Source organism: Neolamprologus multifasciatus, chromosome 2 (genome assembly GCF_963576455.1).
Source record: "Neolamprologus multifasciatus chromosome 2, fNeoMul1.2, whole genome shotgun sequence".
Taxonomy (NCBI): Eukaryota; Metazoa; Chordata; class Actinopteri; order Cichliformes; family Cichlidae; genus Neolamprologus; species Neolamprologus multifasciatus.
Window position 1 is genome coordinate 20,440,492 of NC_140440.1, and position 22,829 is coordinate 20,463,320.

General features: G+C 41.8%; 1 protein-coding gene across 1 annotated transcript in view; it reads left to right on the forward strand.

The window, feature by feature from the left end:
• The first annotated feature begins 454 nt into the window (after positions 1-454).
• Positions 455-22,829, forward strand: part of LOC146524283 (connector enhancer of kinase suppressor of ras 2) — a 76,116-nt gene continuing 53,741 nt past the window's right edge. Inside the window, 4 exon segments of the mRNA XM_085134393.1 lie at positions 455-934; positions 14,956-15,119; positions 22,143-22,345; positions 22,564-22,651. Of these exon segments, the coding sequence (XP_084990519.1) occupies positions 871-934; positions 14,956-15,119; positions 22,143-22,345; positions 22,564-22,651 (519 nt within the window). The 5' untranslated portion in view covers positions 455-870.

Consider the following 22,829-nt stretch of genomic DNA (forward strand, 5'->3'; position numbering starts at 1 on the left):
AAAAAAAGGAGGAGGAGAAGAAGAAAAATCTTACACCTGCTTGCCATGTGATGCGGCACGAGCTGCTGACGCGCAGACGTGGTATTGCAAAGCCGCGCTGCCGAATTCTTTCTTTGCTGGGAAGAAAAAAAAAAAACATAATTAATAATCATTTCTGAAAATTTCCACAAGTGCCCTACCTATACCGTGTCTCTTGTATTCAGTAGAACCTACTGCATTTCATATATTATTTATTAGGGTGTTGCTGCTACATAGTCTGCTGTTTATTTACTGTTTGCATTACCCCAACCCCAAGACACCCCTCCCACGTTGTGTATATGTACATGTGTATGTAAGGCAAGGAGGGAGGGAGACCGAGAGAGATCCTCCCTATATGGTGTGCGTTGCACCATTCCCTGGTCTGTATTATGAGTGGTGGCCCTAGTGATGCTGCAGCGAGGCGGGCTGGAGGGGGAAAAAAGAGGAGAGGAGAAGGAAGGGAGGGGAGGGGTCGCTCCATCCCCTGTGCGCCCACCGAATCCACTTCTCACAGAGCGCGGGGCTGCTGGCTGGCGGGAAGGCACGAGAAAGAGAGCGAGAGAGTGAGAGAGTGAGGGAACGAGAGGAGGGAGGGAGAGGGAGAAGCAAAGAGAGAAGAGGAGAAAAGCGTGTGTGTGCGTGTCCGTGTGTGCGCGTGTGGATTGCACCACCGCATCCAGTTCACCGTTTTCTGCAGGCGGCCATGCTCCGATGGAGAGAATAAACCCGACCACGTCTGGTTTCCCCTCAGATTTAGCCACTCCGCTCCGTGTTTCCAGATGTGACTGACAAGTCGTTTTATGTCGCCCGCATTGAGCTGTGCGCCGTTCATCTCGGATAGACTGTGACACCATGGCTTTGGTTATGGAACCTATAAGTAAATGGACACCAAAGCAGGTGCTGGACTGGATGAAAGGTAATGTTGGATACCCCACCACCATCACCCCCATCCCCCTTTTCTCTTTCTTTTTTTCTCGCTGTTGCACCATGCTCTAACGTTTTCACGCTGCTTGTGGTTAGACCGACGATAATGATGATGAGGATGGTGATGATGGTGGTGGTGGTGATGAGCAGCAGAGGGCCACACTCTGTGCATGTGTGTTCTCCTTGTCCAAACCTGTACCCTGCGCCTGACCACTCGGAGACTGATTAAAGTCACTAAAGTGGACCGAAATGCGTTCGAGCATGGATCCCCCCCTCCCCCATTAAGAAGCGGGGACTTCAGGCTTCTGTCATCTGGCTTGCTTGAGAGCGCATCTCCTGCAAGCCCGGCCATATATGGCAGCGGCGGCGGCATCTCTCTCATCAATGAATGCTGAAGATATGTCATCTTCGCTCACTGGCACATGCCCTTATCAAACCCATGTCACCTCTCGCCGTGCATGTGTGCGCGTGCCAACCGTGCGTGTGTGATTAATGTAGTTAGCTGCATGCACCCCCCCCCCCGCCCCCCTCCAGTGGCTCACGCCAGCCCGTTTCAGCACCGTGGACAGCGCAATGCCGCCTGCCATATAAGGCAAACGCAGCGATCACACTCGCTTTTTTTTTTTTTTTTTTGCTTTTTTCCCTCTGCTGCTCGCTTTGCTGGCACGAGTTAAGTCCCTTCAAAGCGACAGTATGAATGAGTAATCCCTAATCGTGCGTGCATGTGTGCGTATGTGTGTGTGTGTGTGTGTGTGTGTGTGTGTGTGTGTGTGTGTGTGTGTGTGTGTGTTTGGTGGCGGTGGTAGGTGGTGTTCTCACACACATGGTCATCTACAGAAGCTGTGAGTACTGTGGTAGGCCTATTGACAGACAATAGAAATGGAAAGGGAGGGTGTCCGCAACCCCTTACTTAAGAGGATGACTTAATCGCTCCTTGTTTGATGACTCAGACTGTTACAGGAGTGTAACAGATACTTTGCGAGTGTGTGTTTGAATTATATATGCAGTGGCCAGGTTCGGTATTTAATGTAGAGATGTGCTCGATCCCCGAGTCCCTGTGTGACTTTTTGGGACCACTACTTTCCTCGTGTGACGGCTAAGCGGTGATCTCTTGGGTTGGAGAGTCAAGGTATAGCCGACACACCATCTGAGTACGCGGAGAGGGATTATTTTGGGATGCGTTACATTAAAGCGATTACGACGTTGTTCCAGGTTTTTATGCTCCCCTCTACCTCTCTCTCTCTCCTCGGCCTCAGCCAGTGGAGCTCCAGCTTCATGCTCTGATCCGTGGGGTGCTCATTCGGCACTGCATATTAAGAGAGGCTGAGCGGATTTATTTTAATGTTTTTACATTACATGGCCAAATCGTGAATAGAGATCGCAACTTGGAGAACAGAAACAGAACACAAAAGAAAAAGAAACATTTGCTCGCAAGATGTCGAGAAGCAAGTGATCAGAGCTTTTACCCCCTTTTACAGAGCCAATGCCAACAAAAAAGTGATGTCCACCTTGTGAAAGTTATTTGCAGTTTCTCCAGTGTAAACAAACCCTCTCTCCACATGTAGCCCAGGTTCCATTTGATCAGCAAGAAAAAACCCTGAAAAACAGAACATAACTGTTGAGCTGGTGGGTCTAATTTCCACTGTCATGTTGTGATCGTCATTAAGCCATCGCATCCCACTGCAGTTTAAAATCTCTCAGTGTGGAAAAGAAAGAAACGAGGAAAGAAACTAAGTGCCACGATTCAAACCCACCTGCTGGATAATGAGTACAAATGATCATGCTTCACGATTTTTCACGTTTTGTTACATGCAAATCCTAGACGACTTAAAGCACTGTTTATAAAAAAAACAAAAAACTTTATGTTCAGTGAAAGACAAGCAAAGAAATATGTCCACATTTGCATCCAACCTTTTGAAGGAGAACTGTTTCATCTTGGTCACATAAAACAAGCCACATCCCGGCCTCTTTCACATGAAGCCGGCCGCTCGGAGGCTCGTTTTCATAGATGTTTGCCAGCATCTCACAGTGTCATCCCTGTTCTTGTGAAGCTCCTTCCCCCTTGTTTTTTTCCCCTGCAGGGATTTATAACAGACCCTCAGTGGAAGGCATCTTATTTTCGCGTGAACAAAGCAAAATATGAAAAGCTAGTGCTAATCTGTCCGCTTATGTAGGTTCCAATTTGGCCTCTTTGCTGGGGAGCGCCCCGTCTCTCTCACGCATATCTAAGTACTCTTGTACCATTTTAGCAGAGCAGTGACTCTGAGACCTTCTCTTAAGAAGAATTACTTCAGCAAGCCCCCCTTGCTTTTGCAAACACTTAGCAAACACGTGGGTGCCGACAACAAACATTAAGATAAACTGATATTTTCCCCGCATGAAGAAGCCAAAATTATCTCGTTTTTTCATGGTGTAAATGTTGTGCCTATAAAATGTGTTTACTGTCATTTGATGAAAGAGAGAAATAACAAACACATTCATACATGTTGTGAACCAGTGCAAGAATCGAGCAAAAGTCTGAAAACTATTGAAAGAAAAGTCAGTAAAAAAAAAAACAAAAGAATAATATCCATAACTTCGAATATTTTGTCGGTTGTGTGAGTGTGCAAAAAGCAGCCAGAAGCTGTAGCTCTTGGAACAAAATGAGCCATTTAAGTGATCCGTGAGCGTAGGTGATGATTTGGGCATCAATCAGCGGATACCCGTCTACATTTTTGTGAATCCATCCCTTACCAGCACAACAACAACCACACAAGCTCTGCTCTTCTGTGTGGGACGGCATGTCTTCTTCTTCTTTTCTTTTTCCTCCACAGCCCTTTCCTTTTATATGAACGGAAACACGATATTCTGCAGCCCCAGCCAGAAAACCTGACACAGCTATAGCAGACCATACTGTATCTCCCGCTGCTGTAGAAGGACTACTCCAGCGGCAGAACACTGGCGAGCCTCACAGAAAGATGACTCATCAGCATTTGTTTTGATTTTAAACACCCACACCGGAGGACTTTCCTCTATGTATGTGCGCGTGTGAGCGCATGATGCATCTCCAAGGGTGTGTGCAGACGCAGTGGATGCGTTAAGCGTGGCGCGCTCCAATCTGGGCTTGTTTCTGAGTCCTCTTTCAGCCACACGGTATCGGCAGCTTGCTGATGCATACATTGACAGGAAAATGAATGAATAAGGCAGCTCACTTTTCCTGCAGTAATCCCTCTTACCTCTCCGCGTGCGCTAATGTATTGGAACGATCTCGATGTAAATGGTGGGGTGTCACATTTGATTCAGCGCGAGGTTGCTGTGGATGACTATAGACTGTAGTTTGTGTTCAGATGGAGGGAAGATTCCAGCTCACTAATGTGTAGTAGTGTGATCTTATTAAAGAGCTCCTCTCAATGTTATGTGGTACATTAAGTCTCCTGGAGTGTTAAGGACCATGTTTAGCATCATTCCATACTGTGCCTTCTGATTGCGTCTCCCGCTGCTATGGTAAGGAAGTCTGTGTTGCAGAACACTTCCCCCCGGCTCTGACTGTGTGCTTGTCGTAGTTTCAGCTGCATTAAAGATTGAAGAGTGTGCGTTATTATGGGGCGGGGGGGGGGGGGGGGCACACACGCGGAAACTCCTCGTGTCCTCTATTATTCACAAAAGAATGCTGAGGTGCAAGCGTCACGTATGGGCACCGATGCTGCGAAGCATAGGATAGGAATGCGCGCACGCTGACACGAGCATAGATACAAAAACTCTGGAGCAGCAGCGTTAAAGTGGGGCATCCGTAGTCATGGAAACCAGATCTGATAATGTTGGGAGTCACGGCACATGTCATATGATGGGAAAGCAGCAACACGCACACGCAGATGCCCAGCGCACATCCAGACTCGTTTAGACCCATGCCGCATATTCACACGTTTCCCCTCCGCCTGCTTCATTGCCTCGAGTTAGAGACAGATAGAGAGAAGAGACCGCGGGGACATGAATTCAGAGATCGGGAGGCGCAAAGCGAAATGAAAGAAAGGCTGAGGAGCCTAAGATGGGGGAGGAAATGAGGGTGCGTGAAAAGGGAATGCTGGGCATGATGGCGAAAGGGAGAGGCGGTGGCAGAGCGGGGTGTAGAATAGGGGATGCAGTGGGCATCATATCAAAGCACCCGGTCTATCCGGCTGCTCGGACAGAGGGGCCTGTGTGTGTGTGTGTGTGTGTGTGTGTGTGTGTGTGTGTGTGTGTGTGTGTGTGTTCACATGTCCGTTACTGGATTGTTTTTGCACCTGTTGTTCCGGGGCTGCAGTTTTACGGCCAAACATGTTAGGATCAAATGAAGTTTTTCAACCCAAGACTTCAGATGAGGTCTTATAATATAGAAACGGGATCATTTGGATCACTTGAAATATCTAATTAAGCCAGCAAATGTGCACTATAAAATCCTCTTATGGGGTACACTAACAGCTTGCTGTGAAACTACATTCAGTTTTGTTCATTCTTTGTGCAAAAACCATTTGACTGCTGTTAATGCCTGTGAGGTAAAAAAAAAAAAAAAATGTTAACCGCAGTTACAGTTTTTACAGTATAAAGTTGTAGGTTTCTTTGGCAATCACAGACTCATTGGAATATAAATGCTTGAATCCGATAATTTAGAAAGCCAGCCAGGATGCTGTTGTAATGTAACAGGCTAGACCAGAAATGTCAAACTCATTTCACATCATGTGCCATATGCAGCCCACTTTGATGTGAAGTTGGCTACACCAATGAAAGTACATAAACTTGTACAGTTACAGAAAATGCTCTGGTAGTTTATTGCTCAGACTGTCCCGTAATGGTAAATTTAGAATATAAAGTTTTCATTAACTGAGAGAAAATATCCTTGTACTTTGGTGTAGTATGACTGGGAATAGAGGTGGAGGTCTTTATCTGTAGGAAAAGCTGTAAAACCTGTTAAAATACAGTTAAAAGTTTGATCTCTAATTCACATCTTCTAAAGCTGTCTGGTGGACTGGATTGGAGTCTATGATCATAAAGTTAGAAAGTATCCGGGCACTAAAATAAATGTCAAACAGCGACTGTTATTTTAGCTCTGTTTTGTTCTCCACCAGCTTCTTGCTAGCAGCTAAATGGCTCGTTCCCCTGCTCTTGCTGCTAACTGTGTGGCCGTGTAGAGTTAGATTTTTAACATACACCTTTTTAATCAGCTCAAAATTATTACCTGCTGTGATTGCCTCCCCCGAGCACCCAGAGGTCCTTTGCTGACAGTAAATTTTGTGTAAAGTTGCAGCTCAAATGTAAACGTGTTTCAAAAGATGTGCAAGTTTGTAGCTCTTCTTCATCTCCAGTTACAGCAACAACTGGATTAAATGGGTTAGAACAGAGACAGTTGGGGCTCGTGAGGTAAAACTAAAGCTTATGTTAACATATTATCAGTCTTTCTATTCCAGCCTTACTGTAGTCACTTCACATTCTCTCAGGTAGGTCAGATCCTCAGAGTAAAGCTCTGCCCGTGAACTCCTCACAGTTTTCTGGTTGACCCTGTTCTGTGAGATTGCCTCTTGGCACCTCCCTGCACGCTGGATCTCAGAGAAGATGCCGTGGTGCACTTGAAGTGTACAGGGGAGCTAAAATGCCACAGTCATAAGAATATTCTGGCATGATGTGATGAATATTTCACAGTAGGAATATTTTTAGTGAGAGCTGTGTCTTTTTCTTGCGCTCGCCGATGCACTTACTCTGGCTCGGATCTCACAGTTGGAGGGTAAGGCAACAGGACAGGAGTCTTTGGTGCTTGTCACCACTCTTAGCCCAGGCCACAAACTGACCCAAACATTGTCTCAAAGAAGGACGAAGGTTTGACTGATTTCAGCTGACATTAACAGCCAGGCAGTGAAGCCTGTTTCCCGCAAGTTGTTCGTTTTTTTCCAATTTGAGACAAACTCAACTCTAAGAACAAGAACTCTTGAACAAGCTTTCAGCCATAGTGGAAGGCATGTAGAGTGTTAGTATTTGTGTGCTTAGTGTGTGTGCGCGATCCTTAGCTTAGTATCAGTGCAAGGTCTTGAGGGGAAGCAACTGCTGATCGCTCACTTCTGCTCAGAGGCCTACCTCTCTCTTTGGTTGCCTGGCAACCCTTGTGTTTCCGAACAGGAGGGGTTTATTTTGCCCAGGAAAGAGGAAAAGATTGGAGGGAACCGCATGAAATGTGGATGAAGCTGTCAACATGAGATGCTTGCTCAAGGCTTAGCACTCTGGGATTCAGGGATGGTCAGGATCAAGGGATCCCTTAGTGCAGGGGTGGGCAATTCCAGGCCCTGAGGGCCGGTGTCCTGCAGGTTTTAGATCTCACCTTCGGTCAACACACCTGAATCACATGATTAGTTCGTTACCAGGCCTCTGGAGAACTTTAGGACATGTTGGCTGTATCCCAATTCAGGGTCTGCAGCCTTAAAGTACGCAGCCTCAACGATTCTCAAGGGCCGCCTACTTAAAGACCGCTAAGGCCGGAAGTGTGAGGCTAGCCTCCGTTGTGCTGCCCAGGTTGCCTAGCAACCATGATACTAACAGCTGGAAACGTTTCATACAGCTTTGTTTGACAGAAATGAAGGAGAAAATCTTTTGTTTGTTTGTTTGTTTGTTTCTACATGAGCTTTGATCATTCTCTGATTAAGGTCAGCTATTGAACGGCGTATATTTTAAAGTAAAGGCTTTAAAACCAAGTTAGTACAAACGTCACTAATGTCACATAACTTTGCCGACATGTGGCCAACAGTAATGTTTTAATGTTCTTCGTTATTAAACATTTGCACATAAATAAGTGACATAATATTCAGTACTTAGTTTACTAAGTTACTCTTCTTGTGCCCCTCATCCCCGTTTTTTTCGGCAAAATTATCCACGCCCACCGCTGTGCTATGCATTCTGGGATATGTTGGGCCACGAAGTCTACACCACCACGTCCTTAAAATTCAGGGAAATGAAGGACGCATTTGAGGGCCGCATTTCGAGCAGCCTTCGAATTGGGACAGCCTTCGTCGCGTCGCTGTGACGTAATCGGCCTTAAAATGCGGCTTTTAAGGCGGCAGACCCTGAATTGGGATACAGCCGTTAGGAGCTAATTTAGCCATTTAACTGCCTTAGTGTTTCCTATAGGGATCTATTTAACGCACAAACAACACAGGGCCTTTGACTTGAGGTTATAAAAACATAACTGCACTTGCTACATTCATATTTTAAAAACAATAGACAAATGTGTCAATCGGTTAATCTGACAGTAATTTTAAGAATAAAAATTTAAAAAAATTAAAAGATCTACCATTCAGAACCTACAGTCATATTACTAAAATCTATATCTCTCCCTGTCGAACTGCATATTCTTTTCCAGCTGAATGTTTTGAGTACTGCACGTCTAAAAGAGAGAAGAGAGAAAATGGCCTTGCAGGCAACACAGCATAAAAAAAAAACAAGTACAGAGAAAAATATTTACACAAGCAGACAAGCAGACACCTTTTGAAGCAGTGTCTGCTGATAATGGTAATATACTCAAACATAACAGAAAATTAGCATTTTGAGTGACCGCTGGAACCTGTCTTAATTAGCCCTGAGATCTTGGGTTTGGTCTTCTCTTTGCTATTGATGTCTGTGCCGTGTCATCATGCCAAGAAGCTTTCCAAAGTCTTTGGAGAAAAAGCTGTGGATGCTTATGAGTCTGGGAAAGGATTTAAAAAAAATCTCGGAAGTATTTGAAATAATTACACTTTAAGGAAAGTCGTTTAAAGCAACTGCGAATTTGGGAGCTTCCAAGGAGCGACCCTTTTAATGCAAATTTCACCACAGGATGTGCAGCTTGCTCTCCTGACTCCTGTGTCAATGTGAAGGTTAGCAGTTGGGTCAGGAACCAAACCCATATTTTGCATATTGTTGTGAACAAACAGGCAAAGAGCAGGCATCTGTATGTGCTTTGTAAAGGCAAATCAAAGATGGTTGGCCTCTTTAACAGTAGATGTGTTTGGCAGGATTTTTTAGGATAACAGTTTTTAAAACATGGACACATCCACCTAAGAATGGCTCAAAAACAACAAATGGACGCTATTAACTGATAAAGAGTCAAAGGGAACAATAGAATCCTGCTGAAATGTTGTCGGGGGATTTAATCCAGGCAACATATCCAAGAAAACCCTGCTGGAACTGACAGCAATCAGCAATTTGTGCTGAAAAGTGGATAAAGATTTTAGCAAGACCATGACAGAGAGCAGTGGATTAAATAAAAGGTGCCATAAAGGTGCTGATTTTCTGCTCTGAAGAATGCCACACCTCAGGGTTTTAATGGTTACAGAGAGTCCAGTGCTAGTAATATACATGAATAGCATACATGCAAAACTACTGTAATACTACCAATATTTCCTGTCCTGTTTCCTCTTGTAGTTCAGTAATAATTCATTTAAAAAAAACCTTCTAAGTCTGATCATCCAGAAGTGAAAAGCGCTGCTCAGACTCTAGTTCACAACCTTTCACGGGAGAATTTATGCTGTTGTGAATACTCGGGATGTCATTTCATGTCAGGCTGCAGGCAGTAGCCTTGATTTGAAAAGAAAAAAATACTATCGATCAAAACTGTCTGAGAAGTCACACTGTTGACAGTTGACACATTTCTGTTACCAGATGTCGTCTGAGGTGCAGAAATCAGAGACGTTACGAGCGATGCTGAGACTCAGCAACTACAGTTCCTGAACTGTGTCGGGAAAATAAACAACAGTTACTGGAAAGACACTGAGTGGCCTGAGCCCACTGGAGAATAATTACAAATAAGCTATGATAAAACATCTTATTCCTTAGAATATTTCCCAGAGGGTAGGAGAACAAGCTTATGACTATGAAAGACATTTCACATTCAAAATTGCTTTTTGTGTATTTCGGTTGGGCTTGTTTGTCCTGCACAGGAGAGTGAGGTCAGTTTTCATATTTTCTGAACACTGCAAACTGTCTGATGCGAGGATGCAGTGACTGCATCTCACACACTCGCTGTGGCGCAGTTGTGTCATCTGAGTATACAACATTTTAATATCATTAACGATCTGGTGAGGTTATGGTGCTGAGAAAGCTCGTCTCTTATAGCGCTGGTTTGTGGCAGCGTTTGTGCGCCATGTGCTATTTCCAGCTGGCACATGAACTCGGCAGATGAACCCGGATCAGCTGTTTGTCCTCTGGGGGGGGGGGGGGGGGGGGGAGGCATTCTGACTCATCTGATTGGCTAGCAGCTGTGTGTCACTCTGTGGATGTATGCGTGCGTTTTAATGCATATGCGAGTGCGAGCGTGTGTAAGTGCATATATTTGAAAAAAAAAATCCCCTTACAATGTGTGTGCATAATCTCTTTGCATCTAAATGTGTGTGTGTTGCAGAGGTGGGAAATACTATAGCTATGGTATAGTAGGTGGTTTTTCCCCAGAGGCGCTCTTAGTCAGCCTGGACCTCTCCATATACTGTATCTCCATATAATTTACAGTACTGTGATTATAATCCTTATGCACTTCAAGCACAATGAGTTGGTTTTAATATTTTTTATTTATCAATTAGTCCAGAATAAAAAAACAAATATAATCAAAAATTGATTTACGCAATTATTCCAATTATTCCAAATTATTTTTGGGATACTTGGCAGGGAGAGTGTCCAAGCGTCTTGTGTGGATTTAGGCTGTCTTGGTGTCTTCTCCTTCTTCGTGTAATCCCGGACAGAGATAATCTTAAGTGCCTAAAACTCTTTCTTCCACCCTCAAACGATCTTAAATGTGCAATGAAGATATTACACTGTCACCAGAAATCTCATTCGCGTCGTGATGGAATAAGCTATAAAGGGGCCCGATTGCATCACGTGGTCCCTATTAAAATGTGTTTCCCTTGTGCCGGAAGGAGAAATGGGGAAGGACAAGGGCACGGAGGGAGTGGCAGAAAAAGAAATGATAGAGAGGTATTAGTTGGAGAGGAAGGCTCACCTTTCTTGTGGACATAAAGACTTCCATCTGTGAGATAGCCAGCACAGTTTTTTCTTCCCTTGCCTCTCACAGTGAGGGTCAGGAGTAAAATATTCAGGCACCCTATTTATTAGCTGCAGGCTGTCTTTCTGCTTTATCTCCATGGTCTCTACTTCTAAAGCTGGCGGCCGGCTAAAGGAGACTGCAGAACGAGTCCACTTGTGCGTGTCTCTGCCAGCTCTGGTGATGATTTATGAGACTGTACCAGACTGTCTTACCACAGCAATGAACAGGGTGTATTCAAAGAAAAACAAGCTCATTTGAATATAATACTAGAATATAGCACTGCACTTGGCCTTACTCAAGCATTTGTCAACAAGAGCAGTCTTGTAAAACAAATGGAGTTTCTTGTAATTTTTTTAAGTGGCCTTTAGTAATAGTTCTCCAGCTGTTCTGAAGCTCTTTTCAAGGTTTTTCTTTAGACATTGGCTGCTTTTTCACTCATTTAAACTCCAGTTCTTATAGCTGACCATTTTCAGAGGGATGTTTTTTTCAGTTTGTTTGTTAAGCCACATAACAGTGACCAATGAATCATTCGAGGATAAAAAGAAACAACTCAAAGGGCAAACCAGCACTGCATCTAAACACAGCAGACAACTTAGCAAAGTGTTAAACTGTATCTCATAGGTGTCAAACTCTGGCCCGTGGGCCAAATTTGGCCCGCAGCCTAATTACATTTGGCCCGCGAAGCCATACCAAATTACTATTAGAGCTGGCCTACTGGTATTATACAGCTAATATATATATTGTTTCGTATTAAGCTTTGCTTGTTCCATATTCAGTTTTTCAGCAAAACTTGTTTGAGTCCATAAGAAGAGATTCATTCTTAAATCTGGAGGAAGATTTTTTTTTTTCAGTAAATATTAATGTTAGCCCGCGACCTTGTTCCAGTTTTGAATTTTGGCCCACTGTGTATTTGAGTTTGACACCCCTGCTGTATCTCTTTGTTACCTGTAGCCTAATGCAAAGACATACAATTTCTTTAGCTGAATCTTTAAAAACTGCCAAACGCAGGAAATAGTATTTTTGCACCAACACCGTGATTCCCAAAGAACTAAAACTTGTCATGTTTGGAATATTCTTGTGCAGTGTGAAAAAAATTTTCAGGAAAGTGGAGAAGTCGAAAAAGCAGCAGGCCAAAAAAAAATGTGCATCAGTTGAACAGTATCTGAAATTCGTGCATGTTCTTAAGAAACAAGAAAAAATCCAGTGAAGACCTGACAGAGGACCAAAAGATGCATCTGGCCCTTCAGTTGTTCCATTTACTGTTGTACTGACCAGAAATGGTCTCTGTGGAGGAGGAGGGAGAAACAGGCTGAGGCATGCCAGATTACACAAGAACACCACTGAAAATAAGTGGCAACAGGTCTGATATATTGATGAATCCAAAAGAAAAATTTTTGGTTCAAATCATCATGTATGTATGGTCAAGGTAGAGGCTCGACAGTGAGTGTTTGCAGCCATCTATAAAAAACAGGGTGGAGGCTCTGTCATGGTTTGGGATGCATTTCAGTCAGTGGTGTTGGAGATCTTGTCAGAATTGATGAAATTATGAGTGCAGAAATGAATGAATCAATGAATCTCACTGGCAACGGCTTCACTTTTCAGCACGGCAATGATCCCAAACACACTAACGATGCAGTAAAAGCATTACTGGAAAGAAAAACACACCAATCCATGACACTATCAATCATGGATTCACCAGCCCAGAGCTCTGACCTCAACATTATTGAAGCAGTGTGGGATCATCTTTATAGAGAACAGAACACAACACAGCCAACAGCCAAAGAAAAGCTTTGAATGTTCCTCAAGAAGCCTGGAGAACTATTCCTGAAGACGACTTAAAGAAATGACAAGAAAGTTTGTCTGGGAGAGTTCAGTCTGTGATGAAGAGTAAAGGTTGTTAAATCAAATATTGACCCATACAAACTGGGTTGTTTTTTTTTTTTTACCTTACATATCCTGTATTTTAATTATTTTAATTTCCTATATTCCTAGCAAAATGGAGAGAAATAGTTCAAAACAGTTTACACACCATCTAATATGTCTAACCTGGCCATGTCTTATATCTTAAAGGTGTATCAAATGTTTTGCATTTAATGTTATAATTTCTTAAGATTTAAAAAAAAAAAAAAAAACATAAATAATTTTTTTATTTAGGATAGAATAATCCTTTAATTGTCCCACAGCAGCAAAAGAAAAGCACATATACAAACAGAACAGGACACAGAAAACAAACACACACAATTTTTACAGAAAAAAATATTTACATGATGGACAATAGTTACAAAAACAGAGTACTATACAGTTATTATGATTAAAGTACAGATAAAAGTGGCAAACCCAGGTTGTAGTGTGCAGACAGATCAGGCTACTGGAAGACGTTTAAATAGAATATTTAGTAAAAAGTACAGATTATGCATTGTACCTGTGCATTAAAAAGTAAACGGGTAACTTCCAATAAGTTCATGTATATATAAAATGAGAAAAATAATAAGTTATAACAGTAGTAGTTGTTCGGTTGAATTTGAAAGCATGAATTGTTTAAAACAGGAATACACAACTGGTAGAAGCACCAGTACCTCAATTTTGTATTGTTGAAACATAATAATTCTAATATAGTACTTGAATAACGGCATTGATGTATACTAATATTGCCTATATGAAAACAAGTCCTCATATGCACCTAATTCATGTGCAGACTAAGTTATCACACAAGCCTTCCACGTTGCAACACTGTATCATTACCTGTGAAACACATGCTTACATGTGGGCCATTAGGGCTTTTCCACGGGGAACTTATTCTATTAAACAGTTTCCACTTGTGTTGCTACCGGTGTCACTGATGTGTTGCTTTTGAAATGGCTCTGCTGTGCTATATGTAACAACACTTTGTCTGCATGTCACTCAGAGCAACAGCAGGCTTTTCCCCCCCGTTCTGGTATCTCCCATGGCACACGAAGACCAAGAGATATCTCGCTCGAGTGTGTGTACTCTATATACGCATGTGTGGTGACTTTGTTGAGGTGCTACCGCACTGTCTGCTCTTAAGCTTTGCATCCCTCGGGCATCAGTGTTTTCCTCACAGCTCTGCTAGGCTTTAACAACGGGCATCTACAGAGGTGTCAAGACCCTGAAGAGCAACACTAGCTGTAATTGCATTGTGTTTGAAGTCCATGCTCGTACGGGGACAGAGTGTACCTTATGTGTTTAACTGTGGTTCTGTGCATGTGTGTGCACATGGATTTGCTTACTCTCGTGCAACTTTTTTGCTCTGTGTTTGCTCGTTTTGGAGCGAGCTTGTTCATTAGGTCTGTGGGGAGATGCGCCTTTTTTGCTGACTATATTTGACTCAAAGCCAGAGGCTCTTACCGATCAATTGTATCCACCACGCCTATGTGCAGCTGATTGGCTCTGTGCAAAGCAGGCAGCCGCAGCGTAACAGCAGCAAGTCATACGTCGATTTATTGCTTGCATCTTCCTCATTATCTTTCGAATGGCTCTTTAATTATGCAAAATATGTGTGAAATAGATTCTTTTCGCTCTAAATTCTCTTTTATTGCCTCTTGAATGTTAAAAGCAGTGGTAAGAAAATACTTTTTTTCCCTCATCAAGCTTATCATCCCGTACAGAAAAGGTGTACCAACAGATGTGTTTTCTAGCTGTCAGTAAGTTGCTCATAGATCAGTCAGAGCTCCTGCCTTGAGGCTGCTGTTTATCTTTACTTTCTATTTGGCAGCCACAATTTGCATGTTTTTATGCCTGACTACAGTGTTGCATCAAAGTAAGCCAGGATTCGGTCTCGGGAAAGGAGCTCATTCTTGTGTCAGTCAGTCATGTCTGGGACAATATTTCCTAATCGTGTTTTCCATCTTTGTCTCGGAGCAGAAAGCCTTCTAAATCACTGATTGAAGCCAATATAAATATTTTTCTATATACAGCTGCGCAAAGTGATAGACGACAGATACGATCAACACATCCTAATCTGTGTCTGTCTCCACTCTCCTTAGGTCTGGATGACTGTCTCCAGCAGTACATCAAGAGTTTCGAGCGGGAGCAGATGGGGGGAGAGCAGCTGCTTCACATCACCCATCAGGAGCTGGAGGAGCTGGGTGTCACCAGGATAGGACACCAGGAGCTCATCCTGGAAGCCGTGGACCTCCTCTGCGCCCTGGTCAGCCTATGATTTTAAATGCACAGTACTGGATGGAGTGATGGTCAACAAGCTCCTAGATATGCTTGTTATCTTCTTTTATAGCTATTAGTTAGTTATAGTTAGTGCTGAGATAAAATAAGCTTAAAAATACACTCATTAGTCATTTTTTCAGGCACACATGTTCAACTGCTCTTTAAGGAAAACATCTACATATAAAGATGAAAACATGGCTCCGTCCTGCCTTGTATCAAAGGTTCAGGCTGGCGGTGGTGTAATGGTGTGGGGAATATCCAAGGAGCTGGGAAAGAAAGCCACTGGACTTCTTTAAGTTTCTTGATTAAACTGTAAAAAGTCCAGGCGCTTTCTTTCCAAGCTCCTTAGACTACCATTACCGGGATGACGGAGAACCTACACAGACAGTGTGGGGAATATTTCCTTAGCACCGACTGAGCCATCCCATGTGCATCCCTTTGTGACCACAGCATCCACAGTGTGACTACAGTGATGGCTGCTTTGTCATGTCACAAAGCTCAGATCATCTCAAGCTGGTTTCTTGAACATGTCATTGAGTCAGAAGATCTCAATCTGGTAGAGCATCTTTGGGATGTGGTGGAATGGGAGTTTGACTTTATGGATGTGAAGCCAACTAATGTGAACCAACTGTGTGATGCTGTCATGTTAATATTGACCAAAATCTCTGAGGAATGTCTCCAGCACCTTGTTGAATTTGTGTCTCGGAGTTAAGGCAGTTCTGCAGGCAGAAGTGGTTTCAGTCTGGTGTACCTAATAAGGTGACTGGTGAGTGTATGTATGTGTATATCATATATGACAGGGGAACATTCAACAATCATTGTCTAGTCCATAAAACATATGGAAAATCTGTTAAAATCAACTCATTTAAAGGTATCGGGTTCATTGAATAGCCACCATGTCAACAACCCTCCTGTAACGACATGTAGATGGATTTGAAAAAGTCAGGGAGCACTATGAACTACTGCACCTGTTTGGATACCACAATGTATTATAGTTTCTTCTGGTTTTGTTTAGATATATAAAATAATACATTCTCTAGATATATGAGATATCAAGTAAACTGCTGTTTTTTGTTAGGATAAAGTTATTGTATCCTGTCAAAGGTTTTAAACTATAGCTGGTTCTAGTGTTGAAGCTGATTTTTAAAAGGTACATTATGTGTAAATAGGTTTTACAAGAAGATATTTGCTCCTTTTTCCCAGTTACTTTAAGATGTGACTATGAGTTTTCTTCTTTTATAACTCACAGAAATACTCACAGGTTCAAAGGTATATATGTTGTTTTTTGTTTATTTTCCTCCACCAGTTATTGATATTGGCTTAAGAAATGACTGAAAAAAAAAAGAAAATCATTCAGGCCTCACTTTGTGTGTACTTCCTCGGTCATTGCTGACTGTATGTGCAGCGGCCCTGCCCGGGATTAGAGAATTAGGGGGAATTAGGTGCTACTCTCCCAGAGAGAGAAAACGAGGGTGAGAGGGAGAGAGAGAGAGAGAATGTAGAAAGAGTATGCAGGATGCACCTTATCTCCCAGGCACACATGGGTGGATTAGTTAGGGCTGTTTGAATGTGTGTGTCAGTGTGTGTGTGTGTGTGCATACATGGTCGTGTGTGTGTGTGCTAATCAGCACCTCTTCTCATTCAAATGTTCCAGTATGGGAATGAGAGACCAGCAGTAGCGATCACCATATGTCCGGAAATTGCTCACGGACATAAATTCTGAGTATCAGACAAAATGAGCCACTGAAGCTACCACTGTGAGTACTTTTACTTTTTATTTGTTTGGCGTCATTCTGATCAGTTGCACTGATAATTAGTGAGACCGAGGAATGGATCAGCATTTGATGGGAAAGCACACACAGTCAGGCATGTTTAAATATAGCCCACATTTACCCGTTTTTATAGTGTACTTAAAAACAGCACAGAAATATTATCCAAACTGACAATTGTAATGCTAAGACTACAAACAGGCTGCATTGTGCACACACAGTTTTTTTTATGTTCAGAGGGATTAGTACCAACATTTTTTGGTATGTTTAGAAAATCTGGCTAATCTGTTGGCAGGTGTACAGCTTGTCTGATCATGCCACTGCTCATTCCTTGCCCAGTCTCTCTTGCAGGGACGTCGTTTGCTTCCAATTATTTTGGCTAATAAAAAAAGAATAAATTAACCCATATTAAACCCAATAAATCCAAATCTTAAAAAAACAAACATATTTAGTGAGGAAAAACTTGAGCACCACAGCTCTGTGGTTCATGTAGACGCTGAATATTTGGACGATAAAAGGAAATGAAATGTCTGGTCATAAAGAAGAGATGAAGTTGGCTCCCATGGTTCAGCTGGGATCCCTCTCTGGTCTGTCTGTTGATCTTGATCAATGCAGGTTTCAAGAACTGACTGTGCTTTCAGTCTTGCTGTAATTGTAGAAAAGCTCCTTCTTTTATGCCTGTGCAATCAAATTTTGCCCCCAGCGTGTATACTAAGTAGAATATGTGGGTAGTGAATTTTCAGTAAGCTGTGCTTGGAAATAACTTAAAAAACAAAATTACTGCTCCGTCCTAACATGAAAGACAAAGATATTGGTGCCATTAAAGTTACAGGAAAAAAATACAAACTTGTAAAAAAAAACAAAAAAAAAAACTATATTTAATAGTGAGGGTTGTACTGCAGTATACATTATGTGTTCTGCTTCAACTGATTAATTAAATCAACTTTAACAGTCAGGCTACTGAGGTAGCAGGGTGCTACCTAAGAAGCTAAGGTGGTCATTTATGTGAACAGGGTTGTGGGAGCCAGGTTAATATAGCTCATATACTTCAGTATTTATATTTGTTGTTAAACTTGTTTTGTGTAATTAATAATTTAATATGTAAATTCACAGTTATAATTGAACTAAAATTATTTTCTTGCATTCGTGTTGGCTTGGTTAAGTAAAACTGTGAATACGTGTGCCTTAAAGGCTTGGTTTGTAGTTAAAATCCCAGGAGGGAGCCACACGGTTTTTCTACCGTAGTATGTTTGTTGTTGAGGATAACTTAGACCTGATTACTCCTGTAAGAAGATTTACAAGCTGTGGAATAAATTTTTGTTTGTATCTTTTCTCATCGGTGTCCCGTGGAAGTTTTTTCCTCTTCAAATAAACGTACACGAGAAAAGCACTGGAAAACTGGTCTCAAGACTATACAAGGGTGCTACTTAGATGCTACCTAAGTACTACCCTGCACATGCTTTATCCTGCACTACCTAACGTTTGCCCTTTGTATCCTGTAAAAAAAAAACATCCATCAGATCTAAACCATCAGCCTTATATAGGTGTGATGTTAGCTCAGGATTTATCCCAAGGACAGCGATGCACTCTGGCTATCTGCGTGACAATTCACCTGTCTAAAATGTTAAAAAGTGCATAGTATAATTAGCCTTTAGGTTCTGACCTAACTCTCTCTAATTTTGTGGGTGGGGAATAATTAATAATTAAAGCTATTTAATTACACGAGTAAGTGTGTGTAACTACCTCTCTTCATTTGGAGACACCTGTGGGAGGATCCTGGTGCTGTCTGGTGCTACAGCTACTTCATAAACTCAGAGGAAAGACTTCCACAAACAGCTTTAAGCAACAAATCAAACCTTAGCTCCTGTAAATTTTTCTGTCTGAATTCATTAGGCCGTCTGGTGAGTCATGTCACTCCGACTTGTTGGAGACTTTTTTTTCAGTTTGTTATAAATGTGAAATTGTAGAGCAAATGACAGAAGCAAGAGTGACTATTTACTGAATGTGTCTGTGGTTTGAAAGATTTGTGTGAACTAAAGGCTGAGAAACTGTCCACTGGAAAACAAACATGTCAGTGAGAGCTTTTATCACAATCATCAATCACTTTTGCTCTTCATTAAGGAATTTCTGTCTCACTGTAACATGAGATAAGTTTCGGACTGAGCACGTATCTGTGTATTGAAACAGCGGCAGCCATGAAAGATTCTCACTTTGACACTTTGGGTTAGTTTATGAGATTGATTGTGATTAGCTTTTCGTAACTTAACAATTAAAGTTGTCTTGTCATAATCTTCACTGATAATAAATATTTTTTCTTTTTGTTTCTAACTCTCCAAATCTGCTTTTTCTCATTTCCTTTATTCTACTTTCATCTCTCCCTGCACCTCTTTCGTTTGTGGGTCCTTCTCAGTGCTATCTTGTGACTCCGAAGCAAAGTTAGTTGCAACATTTATTTCTTGCCATGCTTACCAGCTCATGCTTGGTGTATTACTTGGTCTTTTAACTGTTTACCAAGTAGTTTGGAATAGACTCACAAAAGGGGCCATTACGAACAAATCAAACTATATGTAGCTCTGTTTTTAAACATTTATTTAACTCACTGAACTGTAAATAGATGTCCCTGACAATCAAGGTTAAAAAAAAATCACCGTTATATTAAATGCAGTGCTCAACAGTCACAAAAATTACAGCAGGACTTATTTTGAAGAGATGCAAAAAGCCTGCAGTAAAAATATAAAATTCCTTGGTTGCACAGAATCTATTTGCCTGATTTGAGCATTGAGGCCAAATCTTTTTGCAGAAAGCAACATGGACACGATGGATATATTCTTTCTATGATTGATAGATATTCTACATTTTGGTGCAAGCATAGCGCAAAAGCTTTGGAATCTGCAGCTGAGCAATACTTTACTTTTCAACAGGGTTTTATAGTTAAGTCCCTCTTTTACCCAAACATGTCATAAATGATGTGTGATTGTGACTCAGTGTATGAACAATAGCAGAAATACCAGCATAGCAAAGAGGCCACTCCAAACATGGCTGCTATGGTAACCACATTGACATGAATGGCAGGGGGTGGGGTGGATGGGTGGTACTCTAATGGCATCGCTCTCTTACTGTATTGATCTGGCACACTCTCTCCATCATGCACACGCACACACACACACACACACACACACACACACACACACACACACACACACACACACACACACACACAAGCATTGCTAAAATTACTTCTCTCTTTCTCCAAATTCAAAGTCATTCATGCGCTTTTATTCCCCCGCTTCATCTCAAGCGCTCTGTAGCCTGCAAAGAGCAGCACACAGCTCTAGACTGAATCATATGACAGCCTAATTACAGCTGTGCAAACACATTCACTCTATGTACATGCATGCATCTGCATTCGCACAGGAGATTATCCAGAACACAGTGTATGCATGACCCAGTTTCAGCAAGATGCATAGCTGGGTACGGTCTCTGTTCGTCTCGCCTCCCTCCCTCTTGTCTTCTGCCTCTTTACTCCTTTAGTTGCCTCATCTCTCTCTTTCTCTCTCTCTGCTGCCACTGTGAAACCCTCCATCCTTTGTAGTCACCGTGGTCGTGACTGTGTAGAATAGATCTAGAGGCAGAGGAGGAATAGATACGTCTAGCTCAGCCTGTGGATCTGACTACTCAAGGAGGCGCTTGTGTGTGTGTGTGTGTGTGTGTGTGTGTGTGTGTGTGTGTGTGTGTGTGTGTGTGTGTGTGGCCTTTATGTCAGCAGGAATCAGGCTCCGTCATACAGGACATGACTTGAGGTGCCTTGGGATGCTGAGCACAGTGTGGATTAGTGGATGTGTGGATGTGTGTTTGTTTATTTAAAAGGGTCCCAGTGCAGTAATGGGCCACTCAGCCAGCTCAGTGTTTTTCTATTAGTGCAGTTAGTGGCTGTTTGAATGATTATTAGTAATTCCCAGATTACATTTTTAAATTTCATGTAATTTGACCCGGAATAAGTTTTTATTTAACTCATGTTTCTTAAATATGATCTTTGCACATGGTCAGCTAAGACTTGTGTAAAGATCATAGCTTTAAAGAATAAGTATAAAAAAGTATTTAAAAAATAAATGCTCTTACAAAATATACAAATATTTTTCAAACACTTAGTCTTTGAGTAAATTAGGCTTATCTATCACTAGCTACAGACATGTAAAAAGACTTTTCACAGACATCTCTGCAACCCAGTGAAAAACTAAATACACTTTGAGAAACATCTCAGACTCTACAGGCCTCAGTTAGCGTGCTGAGTGTAAAAGCTAATGACAGTACAAAGCCTTTTCTTTCATATACATTTTCTACATGGGAGTGGGGGAATAAAGATGGGATGTGTTGCACAGTGCCACATTTGGCAAAACAGCTCATACCAACTGTCGAGCATGGCGGTGGAGGGTGATGATTTCAGCTTGGTCTGCAGTGACAGCATCTGGGCACCTGACTGAAATCTGACCATGAGCTCATCAAAGAATTCTAGAGTCAGGTGTGACTCTAGAATGTGATAGCATTTGTCTGACAGTAAAATGTTAGCTAATCGTGGGTTATGCAACAGAAAATTGATATGCAGCAGTAAATCTACAATAGAATTAAAATATAGATTAAAAAATAAATAAAAGCATTTCAAAATCCAGACCTCAACCTGAGTGAAATGCTCTGGCTGGACCTTAAGATAAATAAATGAACGAAGTGAAACAAGGTTGTGATAAAGAGAGGGTCAATCGTCCACAATGATGTGAGAAACTGATAAAGTATTCATTCAGAGATATCAGATGATACAGTTATTCACTGACTGTATATCATGTCTGTTATACAGATAAAGTATATTGGAGTAAAATACAGACTAGCAGAAGGTGATAGCTAGCCTCACTATTCTTAAACAAAACAAAAATATGCATGTCAGTGCCTCTAGCTAGTCAGGTTAGCTTAACTTAGGAGAAAGCTAGCATGATTTTATCCAGAGTTTTTTAAAAATCAGCAACATAAAACCCTATATATATATTTTCTCTTTCCAGACCTTTTGAAATATATATATATATTTAGGTTTTTGTATATATGTATGTCTTCTTATCCCTACGTTAGCTAACTTAAGTTAAGCTAATTGCTCCTTGGCAAAGCTCCTCACTCCACAGAAGGTCGTGAGGTTTTTATCCAACTTCTCAGGATAAACATATTTTCTGAACTCAGTTTGTCTGTTTGTCCTGCAGAACTACGGACTAGAGACAGAGAACCTCCGGACTCTATCCCACAAACTCAACGCTTCAGCAAAGAACCTCCAAAATTTCATCCTCGGCAGACGGAGGGGCGGCCATTATGATGGGCGAGCTTCCCGAAGGCTACCAAATGATTTTCTCACTTCAGTGGTGGATCTAATTGGTGCAGCCAAGAACTTGCTAGCTTGGCTTGACAGGTGGGGGATAACATATGGAGATTAGATTGTTTTTTTTTTTAATTACAGTGTTAATGAATAAATGAAATTGCAAATATTAAAAAAAAAACCCACCAAATGCCAATATATCTCAAAAATTGTTCAGGCAAACATTTTTCTCTAAAACTGTTGGATGTTTTGTTTTTACACAGCAGAAACATTTCTCAGGTTATGATCTCTATTATTCTTTATTTTCTTAGGTCTCCGTTTGCCAGTGTGACAGAGTATTCATTACTGAAGAACAACATTGTGCAGCTCTGCCTAGAATTAACCACCATTGTACAACAGGTGCTTTCACACACATTCCTGCAAACATCACACAATCCACCATTTCCATATCCATTACAATAAAGGTCATGATTTGAATTTAAGGGTCAACACTAGAGCAGGATTGGATTGGAGACATCAATATGTATAGAGCTTTTGTTGCCTACAGCTGGTTTCTATAGATTTGAGCACGTGTGCA